The sequence below is a fragment of the Leptinotarsa decemlineata genome, unplaced genomic scaffold (genome assembly GCF_025532065.1).
Source record: "Leptinotarsa decemlineata unplaced genomic scaffold, Ldec_3_MD MMD2_tig00004307_RagTag_RagTag, whole genome shotgun sequence".
NCBI lineage: Eukaryota > Metazoa > Arthropoda > Insecta > Coleoptera > Chrysomelidae > Leptinotarsa > Leptinotarsa decemlineata.
In genome coordinates this window covers 4,445,542-4,470,999 of record NW_027412606.1, presented here as the reverse complement: position 1 = coordinate 4,470,999, position 25,458 = coordinate 4,445,542, and the positions used below count along the sequence as shown (strand labels likewise).

At 34.3% G+C, this 25,458-nt stretch overlaps 1 protein-coding gene across 1 annotated transcript in view; it reads left to right on the top strand.

Moving 5' to 3' along the window:
• Window positions 1-25,458, top strand: part of LOC111509513 (beta-1-syntrophin) — a 306,745-nt gene that overhangs the window by 217,842 nt on the left and 63,445 nt on the right. The window contains exon 2 of the mRNA XM_074178803.1: window positions 11,147-11,335. Within this exon, the coding sequence (XP_074034904.1) occupies window positions 11,147-11,335 (189 nt within the window). The remainder of the gene's footprint in view (window positions 1-11,146; window positions 11,336-25,458) is intronic.

Here is a 25,458-nt window from a genome sequence, read left to right as displayed (position 1 = left end):
CATAAATTATAATTAATACATTTCGTCAATAACTATTAATCAGTTTTTATTGTTATTGTATTTGATTTTAATTCATCCCTTACTTTAGACACTGTGTACATGTGTAGTATAGATATTACTCTAATTTAATATTAATTTAATTATGTGGATACTGTAGTGGATTTTTTTCTGTTTGTATCCCGAATATATAAATAAAAAAATAAAATAAAAAAATAAAAAAACCCTTACGTACAACCACCCACATCATGCAAACGATCAGATTAACATACTAACATTATTCAAAATACGCTATGCTATCAATATCTGACGCGCTCGAGTATGTCCTTGCAACAGTATTTTTTTACATATTTAAAAATCTATAGCCGCTTCTCCACCGATGGAAAGCAGATTTCAAACAGATTTTTTCAAACAGATATCTTGACCGAATATAATGTCATCAATTTCAAAAAAGTATTAATACGTTAATGATGTAGGTATAAAAACGAGTATAGGAATATGAAACTTCAATTGAAGGACCAACTTTTGTTGTGATATTTGTTATTCCTTAGAAAACCGTCCGTATGTGAAAAGGGTGCAATTTTTGATCTCAAAGTAACACAACAAAAGTGATGGTTTCCAAGAAAATTTCACTCATTCACAAAATTTCAAATATCTGTCAAAAATTCAGAAAAGAATAGGATAATTATGAGAAAAGTATCAATTTCGTAAACTACTACTCACGATTTGATCTCATGATATATTTGAAAAATATATCATGACATGTTTTTGTTGATATGAACCATACCAAGACAAAGCATGATTTACAGATTAGTCAATGTTCCTCTTTCAATAGATGATTTCAATAAAGAACTCAATATCGACAAACAAATTGCAGTAAACGAAGGGTTTGAAGCCGGATTAGTAAACAAAATTCTTTCCAAAAAAGTATACGCAAAAGCGATTCGAGACGTTTTTCCTATCGATGAATTAGATAATCAGAATCAAAATTATAGAGCTTCCACTTATTTTGAACAAACAACGGAAAAAGTGACTTCATTTTTGACGAAACGAGATATTAAATGCATATAGAACAAGTAATACGTTGGGAAAGTTAGTTGAAAATAATAAAAACAAAACATCTAGATTCGAGAAATCAGGAGTATATAAATTAAAGTGTGGAACGTGTCCTGAGGTATATATTGGTCAAACTGGCAGAACATTCAGGAATCGAATCCAGGAACATCATATGAGCTATGTAAGTGAAACAACAAGTTCAACATATTCAAATCATCTTAGAAGAAAATTATATTTTTAATGAAGAGTTTGAAATTTTACACACAGAAAATAAAGGTTTGAAAAATTCAAACATTTTAATGAATGAACAACTGGAATTGAATAGATTATCACCATTATTAAACTTGTTTTCTGAACAAACCGAGGAAGTATTATTATTGTAGAAGTGAGGTAATATCCTTCAGATAATCATAATTGAAGAGGTACCTCAGGTATATGAGAATTGTAAAGGTTTAGGTGATTTGATGGACGTAGTCCCAATTGTAGTTACCTGTAAATAAATTTATGTATATAAATATTAGCTTGAGAAGAAACTTGTAGTATTCAATTCACTGTTCAAGAAGCTACTTTGTTAGTGATATATTTTTCGAATAAAGTTTATAGAGATCAATTTGTGAGTTGTAGTTTATGAAATTACTATGGATCTTCACCAAATAACAGCCGAATCTATCAGAAATAAAATTAGTTTCAAGTGACAGTCAGTCTCTTTTATTCAAATATATTTGAGAAATGAATACTATTAATTAGAATGTGAACATATAGCAAACACATAAATGAGTATTACTGATCTTTGATGGTGAAATATTTGATAACTCATTCAACAGTAGACGGAATAAAGCACACCGAGGTCGAGCCAAGGATGAAAGGTTTACTGCAGAATCCGACGAAATCCCTGCATTTCTCAATTCTTCCGTGAACTTACAAAGATAAAACTGAGACTTTCTCCGTAGGGATTATTGAAAGATTTTCGGTGAGGGCATTTTCGAAGGAAATGTTCGACCTCTGAGATTATTGGAATTTACGGGATCAAATGTGTTTGGAAATTTGTGTCGATTGAGGTCGGTTAATAATCCGTCCAGTCACTCATATGATTAAAACTAATTTTTTGTCGGTTTATATAACTTATTCGTTATCATAACAGAAAGTACTTATATAGAATAACTTCGTCAAGCGCAGGTTATATATTTATAAGTATGAAAAGATTCAAAAGGATACATTTATTTGAATTGAAAGGGTTATATTTTTAGAAGTGATTGATTTTTGGGAAAGAAAATTTTTGATTTTCTACTACTTCATCTTGAAAGAAAAAATGTGGAATTCTTTTAAAGAAAGGAAGAAAGCAATCAATTTCAAAAAATTAACTCTACACAAAGATGTGTAGATCTCGACCAGGGCTGAAGCCTTCAAAAATGGTAGAAAGTGAAAAAAAATAATAGTAGGATGAAATCCATTAGAAAAGGAAGGAAATATGATAAAAATGGGACAAAAAATAAATTACGAAAATCGGAGTTCGGTTTATGTCTCATTGAATATTAACTTATTTGTTTGTTAATTATAGTAGAATATTTGAATTTAGATTTTCCGTTTATCAATGTAAAATGAAATCTTACGTTTTTTGAGTAATTAAAGTGTAAATTTAAATAAATAGCTCAAAATTGAACATAATGATTGAAAAACATGTTTCGAATTCGAGTATTTTTCGACTGAGAACATTTACTACAGTAATGTATATTTTTTTTACACCATCATAAAGTAGAAATTTCAACGAATAAAAAGCACATCGAAAAAAGCTGATATATTGACGGGATAATTTTTGATTGAAAATCAGGGTGCTTTCTTATATCAAGTCAGAATAAGGTGAAAATTCAATATTTTGAATGAAGATAAAAATAAAAAAGTTGGTTATTTGAATTTTTACATTAATTTCGAGGTTATGAGAAAAAGTTGTTGGTGAAAAAGTTGTAGATATTTTCATTACCTACAACTTTTCCTTTCAAATTTTTTCCATAGGACTTCCATAGTTTTGTAGGAAATCGAGATAAACCACTTTTTACCCTTAAAAACTCACTCCCTTCTATTTCGCGAACTCAGATCGCTCGTAACTAATTTTATCTTCCATTTTTATCATATTTTCTTCCTTTTCTATCGGGTTTCTTCCTACTGTTATTTTTTGTTTTCATAAATCCTGGTCTAATCATGCAAAGAAGTTACTTTCAGACACAAACTGAAAGAAATAGCCCTCCTAAAACAGCTTTTTCCATTTGAACATCGAATTACACGGAAGAAAAATTCTTTTGAAATAAATATATTCATATGAACGCTGGATTATACGAAAAACATTTTTTTTTCAGAATATTTGGAATACAAACGTTCGAAAGTACCCAAATTTCAGATTTTTCGAACCTTCAAAATTTATTATTTCCAAAAACATTGTGTCTGAAAATTACTGCTCCGCATGATATTATATATATATATATATATATATATATATATATATATATATATATATATATATATATATATATATATATAAATAGATAAGTACTCTTTGATCATTCCCATATTGATTTCAATTTAAGAGCCACCGGTATACAGCTGTTTCAGCCTATTGGGCATCGTCAGTACCGGGCAGGCGGTCCTCGATTGAAGACAAAATGAGAAAAAAAAAACCAAGAAAGTACTTGATAAAAATAGCTGCGTAAACGCAAGCGAAACATAAGTGGAACCACCTATTGGTGTGACACCCAAGTCAACTTGCCAAGTTTTTATGTCAGTGTTGGTGGTTTCACCAATCAACCGACAACTGCGGTAGCAGAAATTTGGGAAGCTAACCTGAAATGCCATCGGAAAACGAATCCACATGTTTCTAGAAATGATATGAAATCTAGAAAGGTTAATGCAGTCAAGCTGCTGGAAAATAATTCCATGAAAATCAAAAAATAAATAGATAAGTACTCTTTGATCATTCCCATATTGATTTCAATTTAAGAGCCACCGGTATACAGCTGTTTCAGCCTATTGGGCATCGTCAGTACCGGGCAGGCGGTCCTCGATTGAAGACAAAATGAGAAAAAAAAAAACCAAGAAAGTACTTGATAAAAATAGCTGCGTAAACGCAAGCGAAACATAAGTGGAACCACCTATTGGTGTGACACACCAATAGGTGGTTCCACTTATGTTGGATAGTACTTGATAAAAATAGCTGCGTTTACGCAGCTATTTTTATCAAGTACTTTCTTGGTTTTTTTTTTCTCATTTTGTCTTCAATCGAGGACCGCCTGCCCGGTACTGACGATGCACAATAGGCTGAAACAGCTGTATACCGGTGGCTCTTAAATTGAAATCAATATGGGAATGATCAAAGAGTACTTATCTATTTATTTTTTGATTTTCATGGAATTATTTTCCAGCAGCTTGACTGCATTAACCTTTCTAGATTTTATATATATAAGAGTAAATATTTATTCTAATCAGACCGAATCCCCGAAAAACTACTATATATATATATATATATATATATATATATATATATATATATATATATATATATATATATATATTTATATATATATATATCTCTATATATATATATATATATATATATATATATATATATATATATATATATATATATATATACAGGGTGTCCCTGGACTTCCTCTTTTCCTCTCGTGAATGTATAGATGGGGTCAAAATATCACCAGTACTTCATATAACTTTTTTTCCTACAAGTCTTCGTAACCAAGTTACGGGCCCTCGAAGTTACAAAATGAAAAATGTTTTTCCTTGATAACTTTTCAAGTGAATATTCAAAATCATCAAAATTTTGGTAATTGACTAAACAAATGAATTCCGTCGATTAGCTTTTATGCAGGAGTCAGTTGTTTTGCTACAAAGTCAGGAACGGACTACCCCCGATGGTCCACACCCCAAAACTTTGAAATGACAGATATTTTTAAATATTTTTCAACAAAATAAGGTTACTTGGACAATTTTATGAATAAAAGTACTCGTGTGGAAAGTCGATCGGAGCAACGAGTCTTGATAAAAATGTAGTTCTACTCGACGACATCAAACCCGCTCGTCCACCATTATTTGAAATGAATAATTATCAAAGCAGAAATAATAATGATAACTTTAATTCAACAACATTTATAACAGGAATAATACAAAGTATGCTAAAACGAAGTCGTAAACAAAAAGTACAGTACCTATATGGAAGTTTAAGTCACAATTGTGATAGCAGATATTTTTTCAAAAGAAATATGAAGTTCTGTAGATTCGTGGTGTTTTTAAACTAACAAGCTACTCTACTATGAAATATCGAATTCATTCCATATTTTGTATGTATAAAATACGTGTGGAATAATCACGTTTCGTGTTGATCAGTTATCTGAATCTCATGAAACTCAACATTCGAATGTTTCAAATTCTTCTTCACAGCTAAACTGTTGAGGAGTTTCACTGATAATTATAATTTTATGGGAGAAATTCTTTAACACGAATCTAAATTTAGCTGAAAAAACGCACATCGGAAAAAATATTTACTATACTAATAAAAAGCAAACGAATGAACTACAAAAACGGCTGCACATGATCAGGTGGAAAATATCCAGGGAATAATTATGTTCCATTTCTTTCACAGATGTTGACAAAAAAACCTTTTAGAAAGTTTTGATAAAAAATGAGAAACTGGAATGCGATTTTGTTTTGTTGAGTGGTGCGTTGTCATATGACTATCATTGTATTGTCAATATTCTATAGGATATTTTGAATTTTTTTGATATGGCCGAACAGTTTACATTCAATGAATATGCAGATATGCATGTATTTTATTGACGAGCATTTTGTAATGCTGCAGAAGCTCGTCGCCTGTATTCCGAGCATTTTCCCAATCGAACGGTACCGTCAAGAGAAACATTCGAGCGTGTCGATCGCAGCTTGAGGGAGACAGGTATGTAATAATTGATAATTAATTTGAGCACGTTGTTTTATTTCGATATTATTGTAGGTACAATTTTGCCAAAACGAGGTGGTGAGGGCGCTCCTAGGACTATACGTACCGTTGTATTGGAGAAAAATATTTTGGAAGCCGTCGCTGATGATCCTTCAATGAGCATCAGAAATCTATCAGAACAGTTCCATACATCCAAGTCCACTATTCATAGAATAATTAGGGAACAACTGCTCCACCCATTTCACATCTAGAAGGTACATGCCATGACACCTCAAGATTTTCCAGCACGACTGGAATATGCCAATTGGTTCATGGATAGGCAAAGAGAGGATCTGACGTTTATTAATCGAGTTTTATTCACTAATGAAGCAGGTTTCAGTAGAGATGGAGTTATCAACTCTCATAATCTCCATATATGGGCCGAAGAAAATCCCCATGGGATATTGCAAACCAAACACCAACGGAAATTCAACGTGAATGTTTGGGCTGGTATCATAGTAAACCATCTTATAGAACCATTCGTTCTACAGGACCGATTGAATGGAGAACGTTATTTGGAGTTCATTCAGAACGATTTGAATGGACTTTTGGAACATGTTCCATTGCAAACCCGAAGAGATATTTGGTTTATGCATGATGGCGCTCCTCCTCATTTTAGTTTGATTGTGCGTGACCATCTGAACCATATTTTCCACAATAGATGGATTGGTAGAGGTGGGCCATATTCATGGCCATCGCGGTCTCCGGATTTAAATCCATTGGATTTCTTTCTGTGGGGGCATCTAAAAAGCCTTGTTTACGCTACACCTATTCACACAAGAGATGCATTGTTGAATAGAATAACATTACATTGTGAAGCCATACGAAACGACCCTGGAATGCTATTTCAAGTACAGAGAGGGTGTCTTCGCAGACTAAGAAAATGTATAGAGAGAGAGAAGGTGGTCATATCGAGCAGTTTCTGTAGCGGATTTTTCATTTCTGTTTGCTCTTGAGGTTCTTGAGTTTCGTTAGTTTTAACGTGTTTGCATTATAAAAATTCGTTATGAACATTTTACCTATCATTTCCATTTTCCTTGAAAACTAATATTTTCGAATAATGGTAGACATCTCAGGATAAATGTTGTTGAATTAACGTTATCATTATTATTTCTGCTTTGATAATTATTCATTTCAAATAATGGTGGACGAGCGGGTTTGATGTCGTCGAGTGAAACTACATTTTTATCAAGACTCGTTGCTCCGATCGACTTTCCACACGAGTACTTTTATTCATAAAATTGTCCAAGTAACCTTAATTTGTTGAAAAATATTGAAAAATATCTGTCATTTCAAAGTTTTGGGGTGTGGACCATCGGGGGTAGTCCGTTCCTGACTTTGTAGCAAAACAACTGACTCCTGCATGAAAGCTCATCGAAGGAATTCATTTGTTTAGTCAATTACCAAAATTTTGATGATTTTGAATATTCACTTGAAAAGTTATCAGAGAAAAACATTTTTCATTTTGTAACTTCGAGGGCCCGTTACTTGGTAACGAAGGATTTTAGGAAAAAAAGTTATATGAAGTACTGGTGATATTTTGACCCCATCTATACATTCCCGAGAGGAAAAGAGGAAGTCCAGGGACACCCTGTATATATCTGTGTGCAGAGTTTATTTTTTAAATTAATTGCTTTCTATCTTTCTTTCTTTGGAAGACTATCTTATTCATTTTTGTGAAGAGATGGAAAACTAAAAAGCCAAAATCGAAAAAATGATTCTCTCCAAAAAATATACCCCCTTCAATTCATAATCATCACTGTTACAATTACTAGTGAGTTTACGAAAAACTTATGCTGGCTTCCGTTAAACAATACACAATTACCTACTTGAAAAATTATTGTTGACTTTCCTAAATAGTGAATATCCTATAGAACAATAGACAAACGATTCAATTCCCTACACAGTTACTGTTTTTTTCATTTCCCGTCGTATGTAACTGAACTGTCATTATCAGGCTCAAACCAAGCGCGTTTCACTATTGTCTGTAAAGTAGCTGTGATGTTTTGATGAAACGACATAATTTTCAAACTGCAATAAGGAATGAGGGTATTTTTTATCCTTTGATAAGCCGACCCACAATGAACATGTAATGGTCCATCGTTCAGTTCACAAAGGATTAAAAGGTTGAATACTCTATTCACTGATGTAATAGGCTATTCTTCCATTGTCATTTTTCATTTGTTCATTCCTGAATGGAAATTATCGGTTTTCCTTTTCTGATACTAGGCTTTTGTGAATGGTAATGACAGCGTGATTGGAACGAAATAACTTATTGAGACATGAAAAATATCATGCATTTAGAAGAAACAAATGGAAACAATGGTATCACGATTTTTTGTGAAAATAAATAATTTATGAAGTGCTAGTCGTTCATAAAATTGCGGTGGCAATATTTTATGATATAGAACGTTAGAGATTCCATATTGAATTTCACTAGTTAGGACTTCCATTATCCGATATGAATTTAAAATGGTTTGAAATTCATGAAAGGAAAAAATCACAATGAACAGCTGAAATGTCAAATTATATACAGTGTCATCCCCAAATTTATTCATCAATGGTTTTTCGACAAATTGTTATTCCTGATAAAAGTTTGTGCACCAATATTAAAAAAATACATCTAGTTTGGAGTCATGGCCATCTGAGTGAAGTTTCATTTTTTTAACATTTATTTCAAACGGGCACTACGAGAAAAACATTTGCTGAAAAGATAAATAGACAGCTACGAATTACATAAGTATGGTGTTAACCACGGTCAATTTTTTTAAAAGTAAAATAATTTTTGAAGTTTTTGGTGCAGAGTTACTTTTATTTTTCGTCAACACCGAAAATTACTCAAAATTATACAGTACTGTAACAATAACTTGATATTCAATAATATCAAATCATAAAACATCAAAATGAAATAGGTATTTCGGAACAAACTCGTTAATTTCATAGAGATTTTCTTGTCCAAAATAATTAATAAGGCCACATTGGCTGGGGACGCTCCCGATAGGTAGCCCAACCCACGGTCCTGGTGAGTTATTTGAGCAAGAATCTACCTGAGGCGTTGGGAAAAATTCCTATACTGTGAGATATAGAAATTTGAACTCAACAAAATTTATAAAACTTGAATAATAAATAGAAACAACAAAATTTCTATAAAATTCAAAATGCATCACTCCAGGTTCAGGTGGAAAAACACCTTACCCCTTGCCTCTCACCTACGATTTTGTAGATACCTACGTGTGGCAGATACACGATGGAAAAACAACAACAAACCCAGCTAATGCCACGCAGACAGCTGTAGTAAAACCTATGCAACGTCTTCAATTTGGAAGATTCGTCGCCCTTCACGCTATTGAAAGCAGAAATTGATTTCATTTGGTCGATATGACTAACCGATAGACCGGTTTCGGGGTAATTGCCCCAACATCGGTACCGAGCAGGTCACACCAGACGGAGAGAACCGTCTGAGTATTCCGAACAAACAAAACTGATTCCAACTAGTCATAAACTTCATCTGCAGTTAATTCAGTAGGATGTCCGTTGCGCCACCTGCAGACAAAGCTAGAAAACAACTCCAGAAACACAAACTTTGATATTTTTTATCATAGTTCTACAGCAAAGGCATCATACACATTTCCCTGTTTATTATATTCCCAAGCTGATAAAATTTGTAGGTTAATTCATGTAGTCTAATTACTGTATGATCAATGTGTTCATTCCACTGAAGATATAGTTCCAATAATACTCCCAATAATTTATATTAGAAAGCAACAGATCTGACACCTATGTAAGCTAGACGTTGAAGGAGTAAATTATGATCGACAGTTAAACATACATAAACAACTTTATAATTCTGGAAACATTTTATTTTTCGAAAATAAAACAATTCAGGTAAAGTATTTCATTTAATAAGTCACACGTTCAATAAACATATATTTCATCAGTTCGGACTTCCATTGTTTGATATATTATGATTAATGGTTACTCCAGAGTGATGGTAGAACAGGCTTTAGCTAGAAGACAGCAAGAGCTCCATAAGAAAGAGAAGCCGCCACAACAAGTACTTGTACTTTCCTCCATCAGAGGATTATCGGAAAGGATAAGAAAGATTGGGTCCAAGTATAACATCAGGACCTGCTTCAGATCTGGGAACACTATCCGTAGCAGCCTCACAAAAACCAGGCCACCAAACGCGGACTGCGATTCCAAGAAATGCATTTACCGGATACCCTGCGAGTGCGGAGAATCATACATCGGTGAAACTAAGAGGCCATTGAAAGTTCGCATTGCTGAGCACAAGAAACACACACAGCGAGGAGAAACCAGCAAATCCGGAATAGCAGAGCATGTTTGGACTCAACAACATAATATCAAGTGGGCTCAAGCTGAAACCATCCACAAAGAGAAACACTGGTTTAGTAGAAAATTCAAGGAAGCCGGGTATATGTTGTCCAACAAAGCATTTAGTCAAGCTGGCGCAGAGATACGTTACATATGGAAACCTCTTATCAAGCAAAAAACGACCAACTCCCGCCAGATGGTCATCTCCCGCTAAAACCAATGAAGCTGAAAGAGGAAAGAGGGGATAGGTGAAAAGTGAAAGCACCCGAATGACCTATAAATAGTCAGATCTCGGAGGAATAATTCCAGTTTTCACCCGAAGACGAATGTGGATGCTAACAATCGAAACGTCGAGACGAAACTTGGTTTGGAATATTTCAATTTTTTATTTTCTGGTTGTAGCGTGCATGTTATTTCCCCGTAATATCAGTTTTTTGTTTTGATAAAGTTGTTATTTTCGGTTAATCTTTTAGTTTTTTCAGGGATTTCAAGTCAATTTATATTATATTAGACAATGGAAGTTCCGAACTGATGAAATACACCACGAAACATTGTCAACCACCTTCAAACAAACTCTATGTTGGTACTTACTTTCGTAATGTAGCTCGTATAGCTTCTTTAACTTTCATTTGAGACATTTTTCCCACAACAACTATCGATCACTGTGCTTTCACATGGTCGAAATGAACCATTTTTGGACATACAATATTTGAACCGATAATGTACATCATATAACAATATTATAAGAATCTTTTTTTTCAGTAAAGTACCTTCGAGAAGTAACCCCCTACTTCAGGAAAGCTAGTATAATTTCGGAAGTTGGTTGGGAGCTGCAGAGAGGATTTCTTTCCGGAGCCCCACCTGCGGTGCGTTCCCCCCAAAGGGCCGATACTCGTTATCTTCCATTACAACTCTGCCATCTTGCACGAAACTTCAGATATCCAGATCCAGGTGAGTGAACCAAGTAGTGACTATCAAAGAAATCGATTTATAAGACAGTTGATGAATGAATATATTCTTTCAATCGGTCTGATACAGTTCATTTGACAGAATAATTCAGTCGATATACAGGGTTCAGAAGTCTAATAATTTCTTTAAGAAAATATCTCTAAAATATTGCATTTGTGAAACAAAATTTTATGGTCTGCTTCTCTTATGTTCGCTCCGGATTTCGCAACTATCTGACCTTTTCACCTCTCAGCCTTCATTTCATATTCAATCCATTATCAACAACGCTCTACTCGTGCTGCAGGAAGGTCTGGGAAAATTTCTGCATCTGGCATTTCAAATATAATACCTTTCCTATATAAATACTACGAAACAGGGAATTATTCACATAGCAACACCACCACGACCACCCCAAAAATGCATTTCCATTTATCCGAATAGCTTCTGGACGAGCCAAATAAAATCAACAAGACCGAAATTAGATTTCATGGAAATGAAATATCTAGACGAATATAACATACCGCACTCAGAAACTTGGACGGTTTGACTTTACGATGCCAGCCACATACATTGATACAATTTCACGAGCTTGTTTATGAGTCCGTGATAAATTCGAGGAAAAATGATGTACATCAGGGTACCAATGTTTTTGCTTTTCAGTTTGATGAAATATCTGGCTTCCCGACCAGAGTATTTTATTTCCCTATTTCTCAAGAAATGTAAAACGACATCTACCCACTGCTTTTCTATGAAACTTCTCAAATATCAGTTACTGAGGGCTGAAGTAATGAAAAATGAGTACGAAGTGGTGATGGATGTGAAGAATTTGATCACAAACAATTTTTAGTCGCTAGCAGGGGTACGAATTCTGAGTATGGTGTAAAAGTATCTTATTCAACGAGTAAGAAATGTGGCTATTGTTTCTGAGACAGGAGTTTGTCGTTCGAGCAGGTGATGACATTTCAACAAACCTGTGACTATTACTATTTCACAATTAGCTTCATGCGTGAAGGATATCCCAAAGGAGAGAATACCATTGAATTTCATAACAAAATGCAACCTAAAAAAAGCACTCGAAAATAACTTCTATGTGGAAGCTACTTTCCTTTTTTTTTGGCCGTGGTTTACAGGTTTTTATGCATGTCGTTCGTCTACTACTGCGATAGACATTATCCAAAAAGCAATTGACACAGCGAAGGAGAATTTGAGCGGGCCACACAACCCAGGAGAGAGAACTTCGAAGTAACACCAGCAAGGAAGGTCAAGGGAAAAGCTTTCCTTTCCTATGTCAAAATGTTACAGGGCGGATTGGAAGAATCTCAGAGAAACAAGACGTGAAACCAATATTTAGGACAACAAAAACTATCAGACAGAGTCTAAGGCCAGCTAAAGACCCCAGCGAACCTTTAGCAACACTCTTCGACCACGCCGCTGAATATGGCTGCCGCAGTTGCAGTCGAAACATTTGGATATTATTTCCAAAGAAGAACACGGCAAAATCCGGAAACCAACCAAAACTATTCATTATACTGGACATTTTTTCCCAACACCAAAACGTTATTTCAACTCCTCGACACGTGTTTCGATCGACAAGTGAAGATTATCACTTATCACAAGAGGAATATCAAACTAACAATTAACAATGTCATCTTTATTTATACCACAGATACCTCTTCTAGGTACCTGCGTCTTAAGTGTCTTAAATTAATTTAACAATGTGTCCTTATGTAATCATCAGGCAAATCTGATAATTAAAATATCATTTCAACAAGCTATATAATATGTAGTATAGTATTTTCAATACCAATTGGAACAGCACAGAGAAAGTGGAAGTTTTTCAGTTACTTATTCTTACAATCATAGCAATTGATCATACCATGAAAAAGTTATCTCAACTGAATTTTTCCACCATGGGTAATTATGAAAAACTTCGAAATTTAAGGTACATAGTTGACTTCCGAGTCGAAAACTCTAAAATACAATGAAAACACAAATAATCATACCGAATACACGTCAAACATATATTTACAAAATAATAGAGGCCAATAAAATTGCTAGAAAAATAAAAATTCTTCTTCGCTATATTCGGAGGAGGTGGAATCATCATCGGGTTGAATAACGATTGGATTTTTGGAACTTTGCACATAATATTTGTTCTCTTCTTTTATAACGTGAACCACACAGTTCTTCCACACATCACTATTACCTACTTCATTCACCACTCGACTTATGTTATCAAGCACTACAGCATTCAAAGTCGGTGACTGATTACATTTCTGCAAGCTTTCTTTTATTGTGGCCCAAACCATTTCAATTGGATTGAACACACAATAGTATGGAGGCAAACGTAAGAGAATATGACCACGTGGTTCACACATTTAATCAATAATACGCTCTTTTGAAATTACGTTGTTTTATGGTCGCCAGTAATATCTTTTTTGTTGGAATCTTTTCGAGTATTTCCATGTCATGATTTCGCATGAAATCAACAATATCTGCTTTTTTTGTGTTATTGTTTGGTATTGTAGTCAATAACCGAGAATGAAACGAAGTGTTATCCATAACAATAACCGAGTTTGGAGGAATATTTGGGAGAAGTTGCTAACTGAACCAGGTTTCGAATAAAGCCGCAGTCATATCTTCGTGGTAATCAGCAGGCGAATCTTCTATATTTTTGGCCGACAGAAGCAAAGCGTTAGGTACGAAACCATTTTCATTCCCGGCATGCAAAATTATAACACGTTTTCCCCATGAAGAAGGTGTGTTCAAAGCACAATACTTGATTTCGTCTACCCAGCCATATTTGACATCATGGATGTCAAACCAAGTTTCGTCGTCGTTGATTATATGTCTGCTGGATTCTCGGTAGCTTTTCATCCGCCTCAAATATTCTTGTTGGAGTTGAACAATGCGTGTCGATTCCATTATGACCATCCGATTGTTCAATTTTTTATATTTGAAACCACAAGACAATAAGACACCTCGTAGAGTTTCTAAAGATTTGTAATTGTAATCGGAATAGTCGAGTACTTTATATCAAATCATTTCCAAGGTTGGTACTTCATGTTTTTGGTATATACCATAAATTGTTCGCCGAATCACATCTTTTGTAGCACCATCAATGTTTGCGGATTTTCTATTCCTTTGTTTTCATTTCATTGCATCGTCACAATAGCATTATGTGAAGTGTGGCAGTTTTCCTTCTTCAAACATTAATGCATATTTAAAATTACTCGCTGAACTTAAACATGTAAGTCCTTATTTTCAAATCCGGATCGCTGTCGATTGACACAGATTCCTCACATGTTATGTCATCATTTGTTTCAAAAGGTCTCCAGAAAGCCATATTGATGAAAGTACCCAAAAACACTAAAATTTTCACAAAAATTGGTTCAAACGATGAGATTGAAACTTTTGGTGTAAAAGTTGAAAACTTTTTCTAGAGATCAATTACCCTAACACCAAACTGATATTTTTGCACTCGACGTGCGTTTCGCTAACAAGGTAAGCATCTTCAGAAAAAGCAAAATGATACTGGATCTGAAGACAAGGGTTAGCTATTTATATACCTAAAGTTTTTTGGTCCGATGTGGACTTTCTTTGTTAAATGATGATTATCCTAATTGATTTTTTTGGTAATTAACTAGTGGAACCACTACCTACAAATTAATTTGTCCGCTTTTTAATCTATTGTTGACAACCTCGCTACCTCACCTAACCCCACGATCACACGGCACTGATAAAGAAATATTGTGAAACGGGCAAAACATTAGTATTCAGCCAGTCCAGCTAGCCGAGCCTGTACTCCTCAACTACATTTGACAGCACGTTTACTAACTATCTGGGCGACTAGGGGCCATAAGCAAGACAGTACTCTTATTTTTATTGCCGTTCCAATTGGGAATGGATATACTATATACTATTGTTAACGACAACAGATATCTAGATGCATATGAGAGTGTAGAAATAAGTGAATATAATAATATTATGAATAACAATGATGGACCAATACCTAATAGTATACTATATATCTTGTTTAAATAATATTTTAATTACACTAGCCAACAAATAGAAAAAAAATTGCGACTTATATTATAATGGCTACACATGAGAGTTTAAAGCATCCTGGTTGCGACTTCAACATCAGAAATTTTCCAACACGTAAAGATTTTCAGTCATGGTTATTTTTATTTTATACAAAAATTTTCTTATATTATAGGGAAATATAAGATCGAAACAAGAAAAAACAATATATTTTAGGGATAACTAACTTTATTTGCAATACACATGAAAAAACATTCAAATGAAGTCTTTTGTGCATAACCTTTTTGCAAATGTTGACTTTTTTTTTATATGATTCATCGTTTTCCCTCACAAGAAACCAACAATAATCCCTACCATTGCTGCATTCCATCTGCCTTAGTAACGTTACTCCATTGTCAGTATGTCTTGTTGGAACCTTTCCCTTTGATCGTCACTGACAGCACCCAAATTTTCTGGGAAAAAATTCAAATGGAAGTGCAAGAAATGGATTTTGAGAGACATGCGACATCCCATTCTGCAGTAGTTTTCAACTAGTTTTTCTGCAAGAGTTTCGTAATTTTCTACTTTCTTGTTTCCTGAAAACTCCGAAACGGTTTTTTTAAAAGATCTCCAGGCAGCTAATTCAACATCACTAATTTTTGATCAAACTGTTGATCACTTAGTAGTTTTAATTTGTGGTCCAAAAAATATACTTTCCTTGAGCTTTGCATCCCTTGATTTTGGAACGTGTTTGAGATATTTGAACGTATCACCTACTTCGTCTAATGCTTTTACAAAATTTTTCATTTTCCGGTGTAATGGAGGTAACAAAACGTTTTTGGGATTAACAAGAGGTATATTCTTCACGTCATCTTGTCCTGGAATATATTCATCTCTCGTAGGACATTCTTTCACTTGATAATGGCTCTTTGTTGCCCTACTATTCCAAAGGCAAAGGAAATAGCAAAACTTCATAAATCAAACCTAGTAATAGTCCTCATAGTCTTTTAGGTCACCACATATTTGCTCCATTATGGAGCAGAAATAAATGAACGCTATTAGTCTGGGTTATGTGCAAATCCTAATTTTTCCATCACACCATTCGGATTTACACAAACACACATTTTATCCTGCATAGTAAAAAACGAGTAAAGCTCATGGTTACGGTTCCTAAATGTTGTAACTTTGGTTTTAGGGGTTAGTAAATTCCATTGTCGTAATCTAGACTCTAATAGTTCAGCATTCGCTTTGGACAAGTTGAGGTCCCGAACTAGGTCATTCAATTCAGGTTGATCAAATGGAGTGTTCTTCCTCCACTTTCGGAAAAATAAGGACCATCTTTTCCTGGCACATCATCGGAACCTGCACACCTCACACATTTCCAAATCTTTCTCCAAATACGCCGGGGGTATTGGAACTGGTAAACCTGCTCCATGAAGAACCGACCTTCTTCCAGAAGGAATATCCGGATATTCAATTTTGTGTTTGCTCTTTCTTGAAAAACCAGACACGTTTGTCATGCAAAAGTAACAGTCGTTGTAATGAGTTGTTGTTTCTCGCCAAATCATTGGAACTGCAAAAGGCATAGAAGAGCGTTTGCCATTTAACCAGTTACTTAGATTTGCTGCACAGGTTTGGCAACATAACACTACTCGTGTTAAACCAATATTGATGATCCGATCGTCAACCTGCTTCTTTTATAGCGGTTCCGTATTTCTGGTATTTTCTGGAAACTTCTAGTATCGAAAGTTCGAGTAGCTACGTTACAAGTCTCATATACAGCGGAAGCAGGATCGAATACTGGGCAGAGCCGCTGTGTTGCCAGATTTTAAACAATTTCCTCAGTTTAGGGAAAAAACAAATTTGGAATGTCGTGATCAATAAATTTTCGTGAAAAAAAAATCATAACTTAGAAATATTACGTGTTAGGAAATGTTAGGGATCAAAAACTAAAGAAGAACTGCCTTTTGCATTACAGTCGTGAATTGGCTGTAAACTAGTGTTATTAGATTCACCTGAATAATACATAAGGAAACATTGTAAAATTAATTTAAGACTAGTAGATAAGGCAATATTGTTGAAATAATTTAAGACCCTAAAGAGGCAGGTACCTAGAAGAGGTATCTATGGTATAAATGAGGATAACATTGTAACTATATTTAAATATATCACTTGGTGATCGAAACACGTGCGGAGGTGTTGAAAATAACGATTTGGTGTTGGGAAAAAACTCTAGTATTATTCATTACTACACCAAAGGTTCCAAACAGTGCATCACAAGTACAAAACTATCAATAATATTTCGAAGCCAACTCTGCTTCAGAAAAAGTAATTGTTTTGAAATGGGGATTGCGATGTACTCAAAAACTAATTGAAATCATTCGTTCAGATATCTCCTTGGTATTTTATTCTCATTTCCTTTTGAAGTATCAAAAGATCATGTTCGTTTTCCATTTGAATGAAGTCTTGGCACTGAAACAATACTAATGCAGCTGAAACTTTTACATTAATAGCTTTTTTACAACACTTCCCAGAGTTTCATTGTGTTTTTATTTTCCTCACAAAATTGTTTCCAAAATGCGTTAGGGTTGGTATTGCCCTACCGGAGGATCCTAGCATAAATTTATTTTGTCGCCCAAGTTTGACGCCCTTAATGCTAAGAGGGTTTTGTCTTTATTGCATTAGAAGGACAAGAGGAATGGCTTATTGCTCTTTGAGGAACTTTTTATTTCCTTGGAGTTCAGTGGATAGTCGCATTAAATACACCGTGAAATATTTTAATTTAACTTGAAAGTGAGAGCAAACGCGCCTTTCGTTAGGAATGGAATTCCTTGCTTAAGATATTACGAGAGGGGTCGTTTCGTAGTCAGGAGATGGAGTACTTCTTGCTTGAATGGGAGAAGTTGTTTTTCTACTCTTTCAGAGTATATTTCGACAAAACTCTCCAATTGAGACTGCATCAATATACCTTTCAAAATAAGAAATGGGAAATAAGTTTGTAATGGAATTATTTTTGTTTCAATGAAAATACTAATAATGGTAATCTTCATTTCAAAAATATGCCGAATATGTACTGTAGACGTTGAACTCACCTCTCACACCCGAGCCACATCCGAGAGAACAATTAGTGTTCCTTTTTGTGAAAAAGTATATACCCAAAGGTTTGTTACTTACTTTGGACCGACACTCGTCAATCAAGTTTCCATTGAACTAAGAAATATATTTTTTTTTATTTATTTGAAAATAGGAAATCTTAATATAAATACAATACAATACAATACAAATTCAACAAAGTAAAAATGGTGTATTAAAAATATTAAAATAGTATAAAAATTATTCTAACAATAAAATACGTTCGAATAATATATAAATACAAGAAGCTTGAAAGCTAGAAATAGAAATGTGTTCCTGATAATATTGTCCCATAACACGAAACAAATCAGGAGTATTCAGAATAGTTAGTTCCATATTACAATTATACTGGGGCATAAAAACAATCATTCGAGTGGGTAGGTAATGAAATTTTCAACATATCACAATGTAACACGATGTATACAGAAAACATAAAAGCTCGAACCAATAAAACAATTCGATGATGTGAAACATAAAAATTTAAAAAAATTCTGAAAATTCATAGAGTACGTGATGTAATATATATTTTCAACTAAGCCTTGAATGAATATCAAGTAACAGAATCTTCAATGTGGTATGGTAATTGGTTGAAATCATTCAATCCTTTGAAAAACAACGATTTCATAGATTGCTTTGTTCCTGTCCTGGAAATGAGGAATTGATTGGTGGTTCTTGTGTTGTAGTCATGAATTTGATTATTGTACGTAATGGAGGAATCAGAATCTTTGGTAATAAATGTCTGGTTATTTTATAGATAAATATCATACTTGAGTAATACAGTCTATCCGCCACATCATTCATCATGCATTGAATGGAAGTGTGTCTATTACATTTTAAGATGATTTTTGAACCTCGATTTTGCAGTTTCTGTAACTTCTGTATATTGTTTTTATCTAAAAGCTGAAGCAGAGTGGAACAATAATCAAAATGGGGCTGTATAATGGTTCTGTATATTGTTATTTTTGAAAACATGGAAACTTCCGATGAAATCCTGAAGAAAAAAAATAGTTTTTTTGATATCTTTTTACAAATATAGTCACAGTATGCATTGAGTATTAGTGATTCATCCAGCACGAAGCCTAAATACTTGAATTCTGACACCCATTCAATTTTGTCTCCCTCCACTTCGAGTTGGAGCTTTCATCTTTTTCGTTACCCAGAAAATTTTGTGCAATCCAAACGAATCCATTCCAGACATTTTTTTCAATAAATCATATAACTATTGAAGTGTTCGTCTTTTATCAAATTTTTACGTTGTGGTCTGGAGAGTTTTCCACCTCAACATCAAGATAACAGCACTCGTAAATATGATCAATTGCTGTATCCCAATCACTAGAACTGTCGGAAAAAAGGGAGAGTAGATTTGAAATCAGCGACTTTGAATTAGGAATGATATTCCACGTAACGAAAAACCAATTGAATTTTGTTCTCTTGTGTTATCGATATACCTGAATTGGAAGCTTTATTTTTTTGTCTAATTTCTACTGAAGTTAGAGTTGACCGAAACTAATAAATCAATCACAATTCCAAAAAAGCACATGAAATAGCGAAGGAAAATTGGCTAAAGCGTTTTTGAAATACATCTCAATGTAATCCAAAGAAAGCCCGATGCAGCGGCTAGGGCTGGGGTTCAACAAAGTTGCAATTGGTAATTTTTCCAAGTTACTCCAAGAAGTCATTGTAGCACACCTACACTAACGATGAAAATGGTGTTGTCTTGTTATGTTAGCCACCACATCGTACACACCTTCAGCCTTTAGATGTTAGTTTTATGAAACCTTTGGGCACGTACTACAGTAACAAAGTCAAAAAACGTTTGCGAGGCCATCCATATCAAGTGTTCACCCAATTTCAAACAGCCAAATTGTTTGACAGGTATTTATTGCTTCTGATTCCATGTCAACTGCCTCGAATTTGGCCTCTCGAATCAAATATTTTCACGGATACAGATTATGCATCAATTGGGAAGACTAAAGACCCAGAATATCTTACAGCGAAGGTTTAGTCGAAAGAAAATACTCTTGAACCAGCCATCCAACTGAATAATTCGAAACCTGGATGTTCTGGAATGAATGAAAGTGAGCGAAGAAATGACGAGGACCTCTAAACTGGTTTCTCAATCAAGCTCTCCATCACCTGGATGTTCAACCGTGAGTAACACTGAGGTGCAAGATGAGCAGAACAGCCATCAGCCGAGTTTGCATTTGAATGCTCTACAACCTGGGTGTTCGGGAATGAACCCAAATACCAAAGAAATCCTTCTTTGGAGTGTCACCTGGAGTTATATAAACTTTACCTTAAGAAGTACGGACAACGCAAAGAGATACAAAACTCAGAAGAAAAGAAGCGGTCATACTGGAATCACTCCACAAAAAATAAGTTTGACATGATTTTCCCAGGCTGTGAAAGTGTACACTCTTTGATTATCGAGCGATAGTTTTGAATTTTGAATCTATTGATTTGTGAGCTTTCCAAATGATTGTGTTATGTGTCGTGTTTTTCCAAATGCAATAAGTTGTAGTTATGATGCAAACGATAGTTTGACATCATGTTGAATTTGGTCCTCTCTTTCGAAAAACTAATTCAATGTTATTTAATCCATCTGAAAAAAAGTATTCCAGTTTGGCCAACATAAATAATGGAATGAAACCACAAGTTATTCCATAATTTCCGATCTATTCGACACTGAAATTTTGTTTCAGTGTTTTTAATGGATTTATTCAAATAATTTTTTGCATTTCGTTTCAAATTACTATATTATATAGAAGCACGATGTAAATTATTGTGAAACACGAGTCTCATTTTTGTGAATTGTCATGTGGAAATCTCATAACAAAGTGTTATTTGAATAAACAGGTTTCTACAAATTGCTATTGATATGGAAGTTTGTAAATACTTATTTGAAATTTAATGAATCATCATGGTTTTCTAGTAGTGAAAATTGAGAATTGTATTAACTTTTTCTCTTTTCCAAAACGCTGAATTTTTTCTTTATTTTTTTAGGAATACATTTAAGTTTGACAACTTCGAATAATACAGTTTTTTATTTAATAACCACCCCAATTTAACCTAAATTTTCATCATGAATATATCCTCATCGTGTTGGTAAGTTCGAAAAGTACAATTAACACTTAATTTCATTTCATACCTTCCGAGAGTCGACTATTAATATGATACTCCAGGTTATTACCTGCAATAGCTATTTATTAAATATCGCTTATTGCTTCAAAATTTAATCAAGTCATAAATTACGTTTTCCCATTAGACGACAAGAGGTTTTCTGTGTGAAGTTTCAATATCACTGCCTTGGATTCGAATTTAACCTGTCATCAGCTACATAAAATGTGTAATAAGTTCTGAAGTGGGAGTTTTATCAACACCTCGTAAATTTTCTTTCACTGTTCCAAGTAATTAAAAGAAGCCCTCAGAGTGTTGCTGAGTCCATTATTTTTGTTGATAAGGGCATAAAAGTTTGAAATCAGTTGGAAGTGAAATATTTATAGCTAAAAGGTAGATAGTCACTTTAGTAGAATGTATGCTTTCAAACCCAATAACAGAAAAACTGTGATGAGATTCATGAAAAGATATATTCGATGGTGCTTCCTGGATTAATATGCTTACAATCATTATAAATATATACAGATAGAGATATTATCGAGTGTGTATGATACAAATTAAGAATGAAATAATTCGTGGACACAACACTCAAAAAATAGGGGCAAACCGCGGACACGTGTTTCTGGCTATTGGCCTCATCAGCGCGGTGCAGCCAAGTGTAAAGATGGGCAACACTTGTATGCCGAAAGCAGGAAACAACACATACGCACGGAGTCAACAACAGAAGCCAACCGCACATTTGTGGTTTCAGTTAGAAGACCTAGAATTCCTAGGCTACATCTAACATGACCACGTAGGCAGCTATAGCTACCTGCGTGACATCCGGGTCCAGGATATAAATACAGATAGAGATATTTCATTTTTGATTTGTATCATACACACTCGATAATATCTCTATCTGTATTTATATCCTGGACCCGGATGTCACGCAGGTAGCTATAGCTGCCTACGTGGTCATGTTAGATGTAGCCTAGGAATTCTAGGTCTTCCAACTGGAACCACAAATGTGCGGATGGCTTCTGTTGTTGACTCCGTGCGTATGTGTTGTTTCCTGCTTTCGGCAAACAAGTGTTGCCCATCTTTACACTTGACTGCACCGCGCTGATGAGGCCAATAGCCAGAAACACGTGTCCGCGGTTTGCCCCTATTTTTTGAGTGTTGTGTCCACGAATTATATATATATATATATATATATATATATATATATATATATATATATATATATATTTTCCTTCATTTTCAGTATTTTATCATCAACATATGTCACAAAAAGGATTTGAAGCTTTATAACTTCTATATGCAAGCGCAAATTTGGGACCAGTGTCTTTTCAAACCATTTCTCGGAAATTTTAGCGTCCATGTTCTTATGATAGTCAACATTGCAGTCCTCAAGTTTTCTTCCACCTAATTTCAAAGAATTCGGAACACATCCTTTACTTCCTCCGCAATGCACAATGACTTGTCGCGATCCTTTATTTGCAGGCATGTTAGGCGTACATATTCTCGAACCATCAGTCCACCCTTTCGTAACTGTGTCATGAGTGTCATAAAAAGTATCGTCCGAATAGAAAATTTGCCGTTGTTCTTGTAGTATTTGTTACGCAATTCCACTATTCTTCTGCTTTCCATAACTGCTTGACGTTTGTTTATTATCTTCAATCAGAATTCTAATTTCTTTATCCAATTCTAAAGAATTTTGTCATAGCAGCTCACATTATGATCGGTAGTATTCAATTTCTTCCTTATGATTTCAGTTGTAGAAATCTCATTGCTTTCGTAACAGTCGGATATTGTTTTTTTCAATGATTCTACTAGATGAACACTTGAAGATTTCAGTAATCCTGTATCATATCGCATCCTGCGTTCATAAGGTTTATTTTTGACTATTTCACGTACAGTTGAGAAAGGAATTTCGGTCAAATCTGATGTTGCTTGTAATAGTTTGCTTAGTATGCGTTGTTATCACACTCGTTATTATTATTTGTACTTGTCCAAGGACGCCACATTTTGAACAGATAACAAAAATTTTAAGTTATTATAACTGCACCAATACCAAATTTCAACACCTAAATCGCAATCAGTTCCTGAACTGAACACGATGGCAATAACCATCCCCGCATTCACCGATTTCTATTCGTCACCGTAACATGATTTCAAATTCAATTTTATGACTCTTCAGCCAGTCATAAAACTCGGTTAGTAAAAATTATACAATACACAACGCCAATTCTACAATCTACGTGGACTATTTCACCGCCGGTTCATTTCTATGTATTGTTTTTATTTGGTTTTTGAGAATGCCGCCAACTTCAAATGTTCACAATATCGTTTACTTCGACTATACGTAGTAGAGGTATCTATGGTATAAATAAGGATAACATTGTGAGTATATTCAGTTTCAATCTTCCTCTTGAAGATGAACACTTGGTGATCGAAACACGTGTCGAGATGTATGCTCAGAATCATGGACAGTTGGACATTTTGGATGCGCTTTACCCAGAAAAGCGTGGCCGACCCTACACTATATCATGAACATGTAACTTATAATAGAAACGTTTACTATTGTACTCAATTCGATATTATGCATGAAAGTTTTGCTCTCGTCTGCAGCTGAGTTTTTAGTTTATATCACTCGTACAGCGAGCTCAATCGACTTACCTCCATCCCATCTGGATTTAAATCACATAGAACTAATATGGACAACTGTTAAAAACAACGTCAGACAAGAAAATGTCGCATTCAAACTTGAAGATGTAAAAAACTTAGTAGAGGCAGAATTTTGTAAAATCAACTCTGACGATTGGAAAAAAACGGTGTGAATATGTTGTTGAAACACAATTTTGGAAGTGAATGCAACCTAGTTAAGTTAGTCCACTCGGGATATAACCTTGAATAATTTTCTTGCGAAAATACTTCGATTGAAATGATAAAAGTCATTCATCAAAACCTTTTTAGCCTATATGCTAAGTAGCAGATACTTCTACTCCCCATCCAATATCCATATCAAACATGATACAGCGATAAAACACATTGTACGGACGTTATCCGAGACCTGTAATTATTTCCTTCGCAATTCCGCATGCGATATCAGAGAATAGATTATTCTACCCCAACAAAGACAAATACAATTCTTGGGCTTCTGTACCATGATATATCGAAATTAATTTATTTAACTTGGAGCTTTCCTACACCCAATAAATTACTGAAATCGCTGCCGAAATTTAATATTTTGAATACATTACAAACGAAACCTTCGATTATCGTGATACAGTTCCATTCCGGTGAAATCCCAGCATTATTCCGATATGATAATAGTAGAATTGAATACAATGGGAAGCAATTGATGACAGCGTTTCCAATTGGCGAAATTTAGGATATTTGGAATTGAGGCCGCTAGTAATCAACTTGGTATCGTGAGTGGACTTCTGATTGTATTTTTCATCGAAAAGGTCCGTTACCTATTATAGTTTCTTTAGACTGGACCACAGATAATTATTTTTGGAATATTTTGTTTTTGATAGTTATAATAATCGTATCATAATAATCTCAGGGTTCTTTTTTACACGCTTTATATTAGCTTCACCTGTATGTATGTATGTTTGTTTGACAGAATCATCGACATTATTGCTTGATCTATTCGCGGGCAGATGGCGCTGTACGTAACTATCATATGTACATTACAGAACATGCCAATAATGCTGCAACGATATTTGTGAATAGATTACGATATCTTATTGAAAAGAATACAATTATAACTGAACCTAAGAAAAAACATAAAGTAAAACAATCCTGGATTACTGCGGAGTTAACAGAGCTCATGAATATAAAAAACAAAAAGTACAAATTCTACTTAA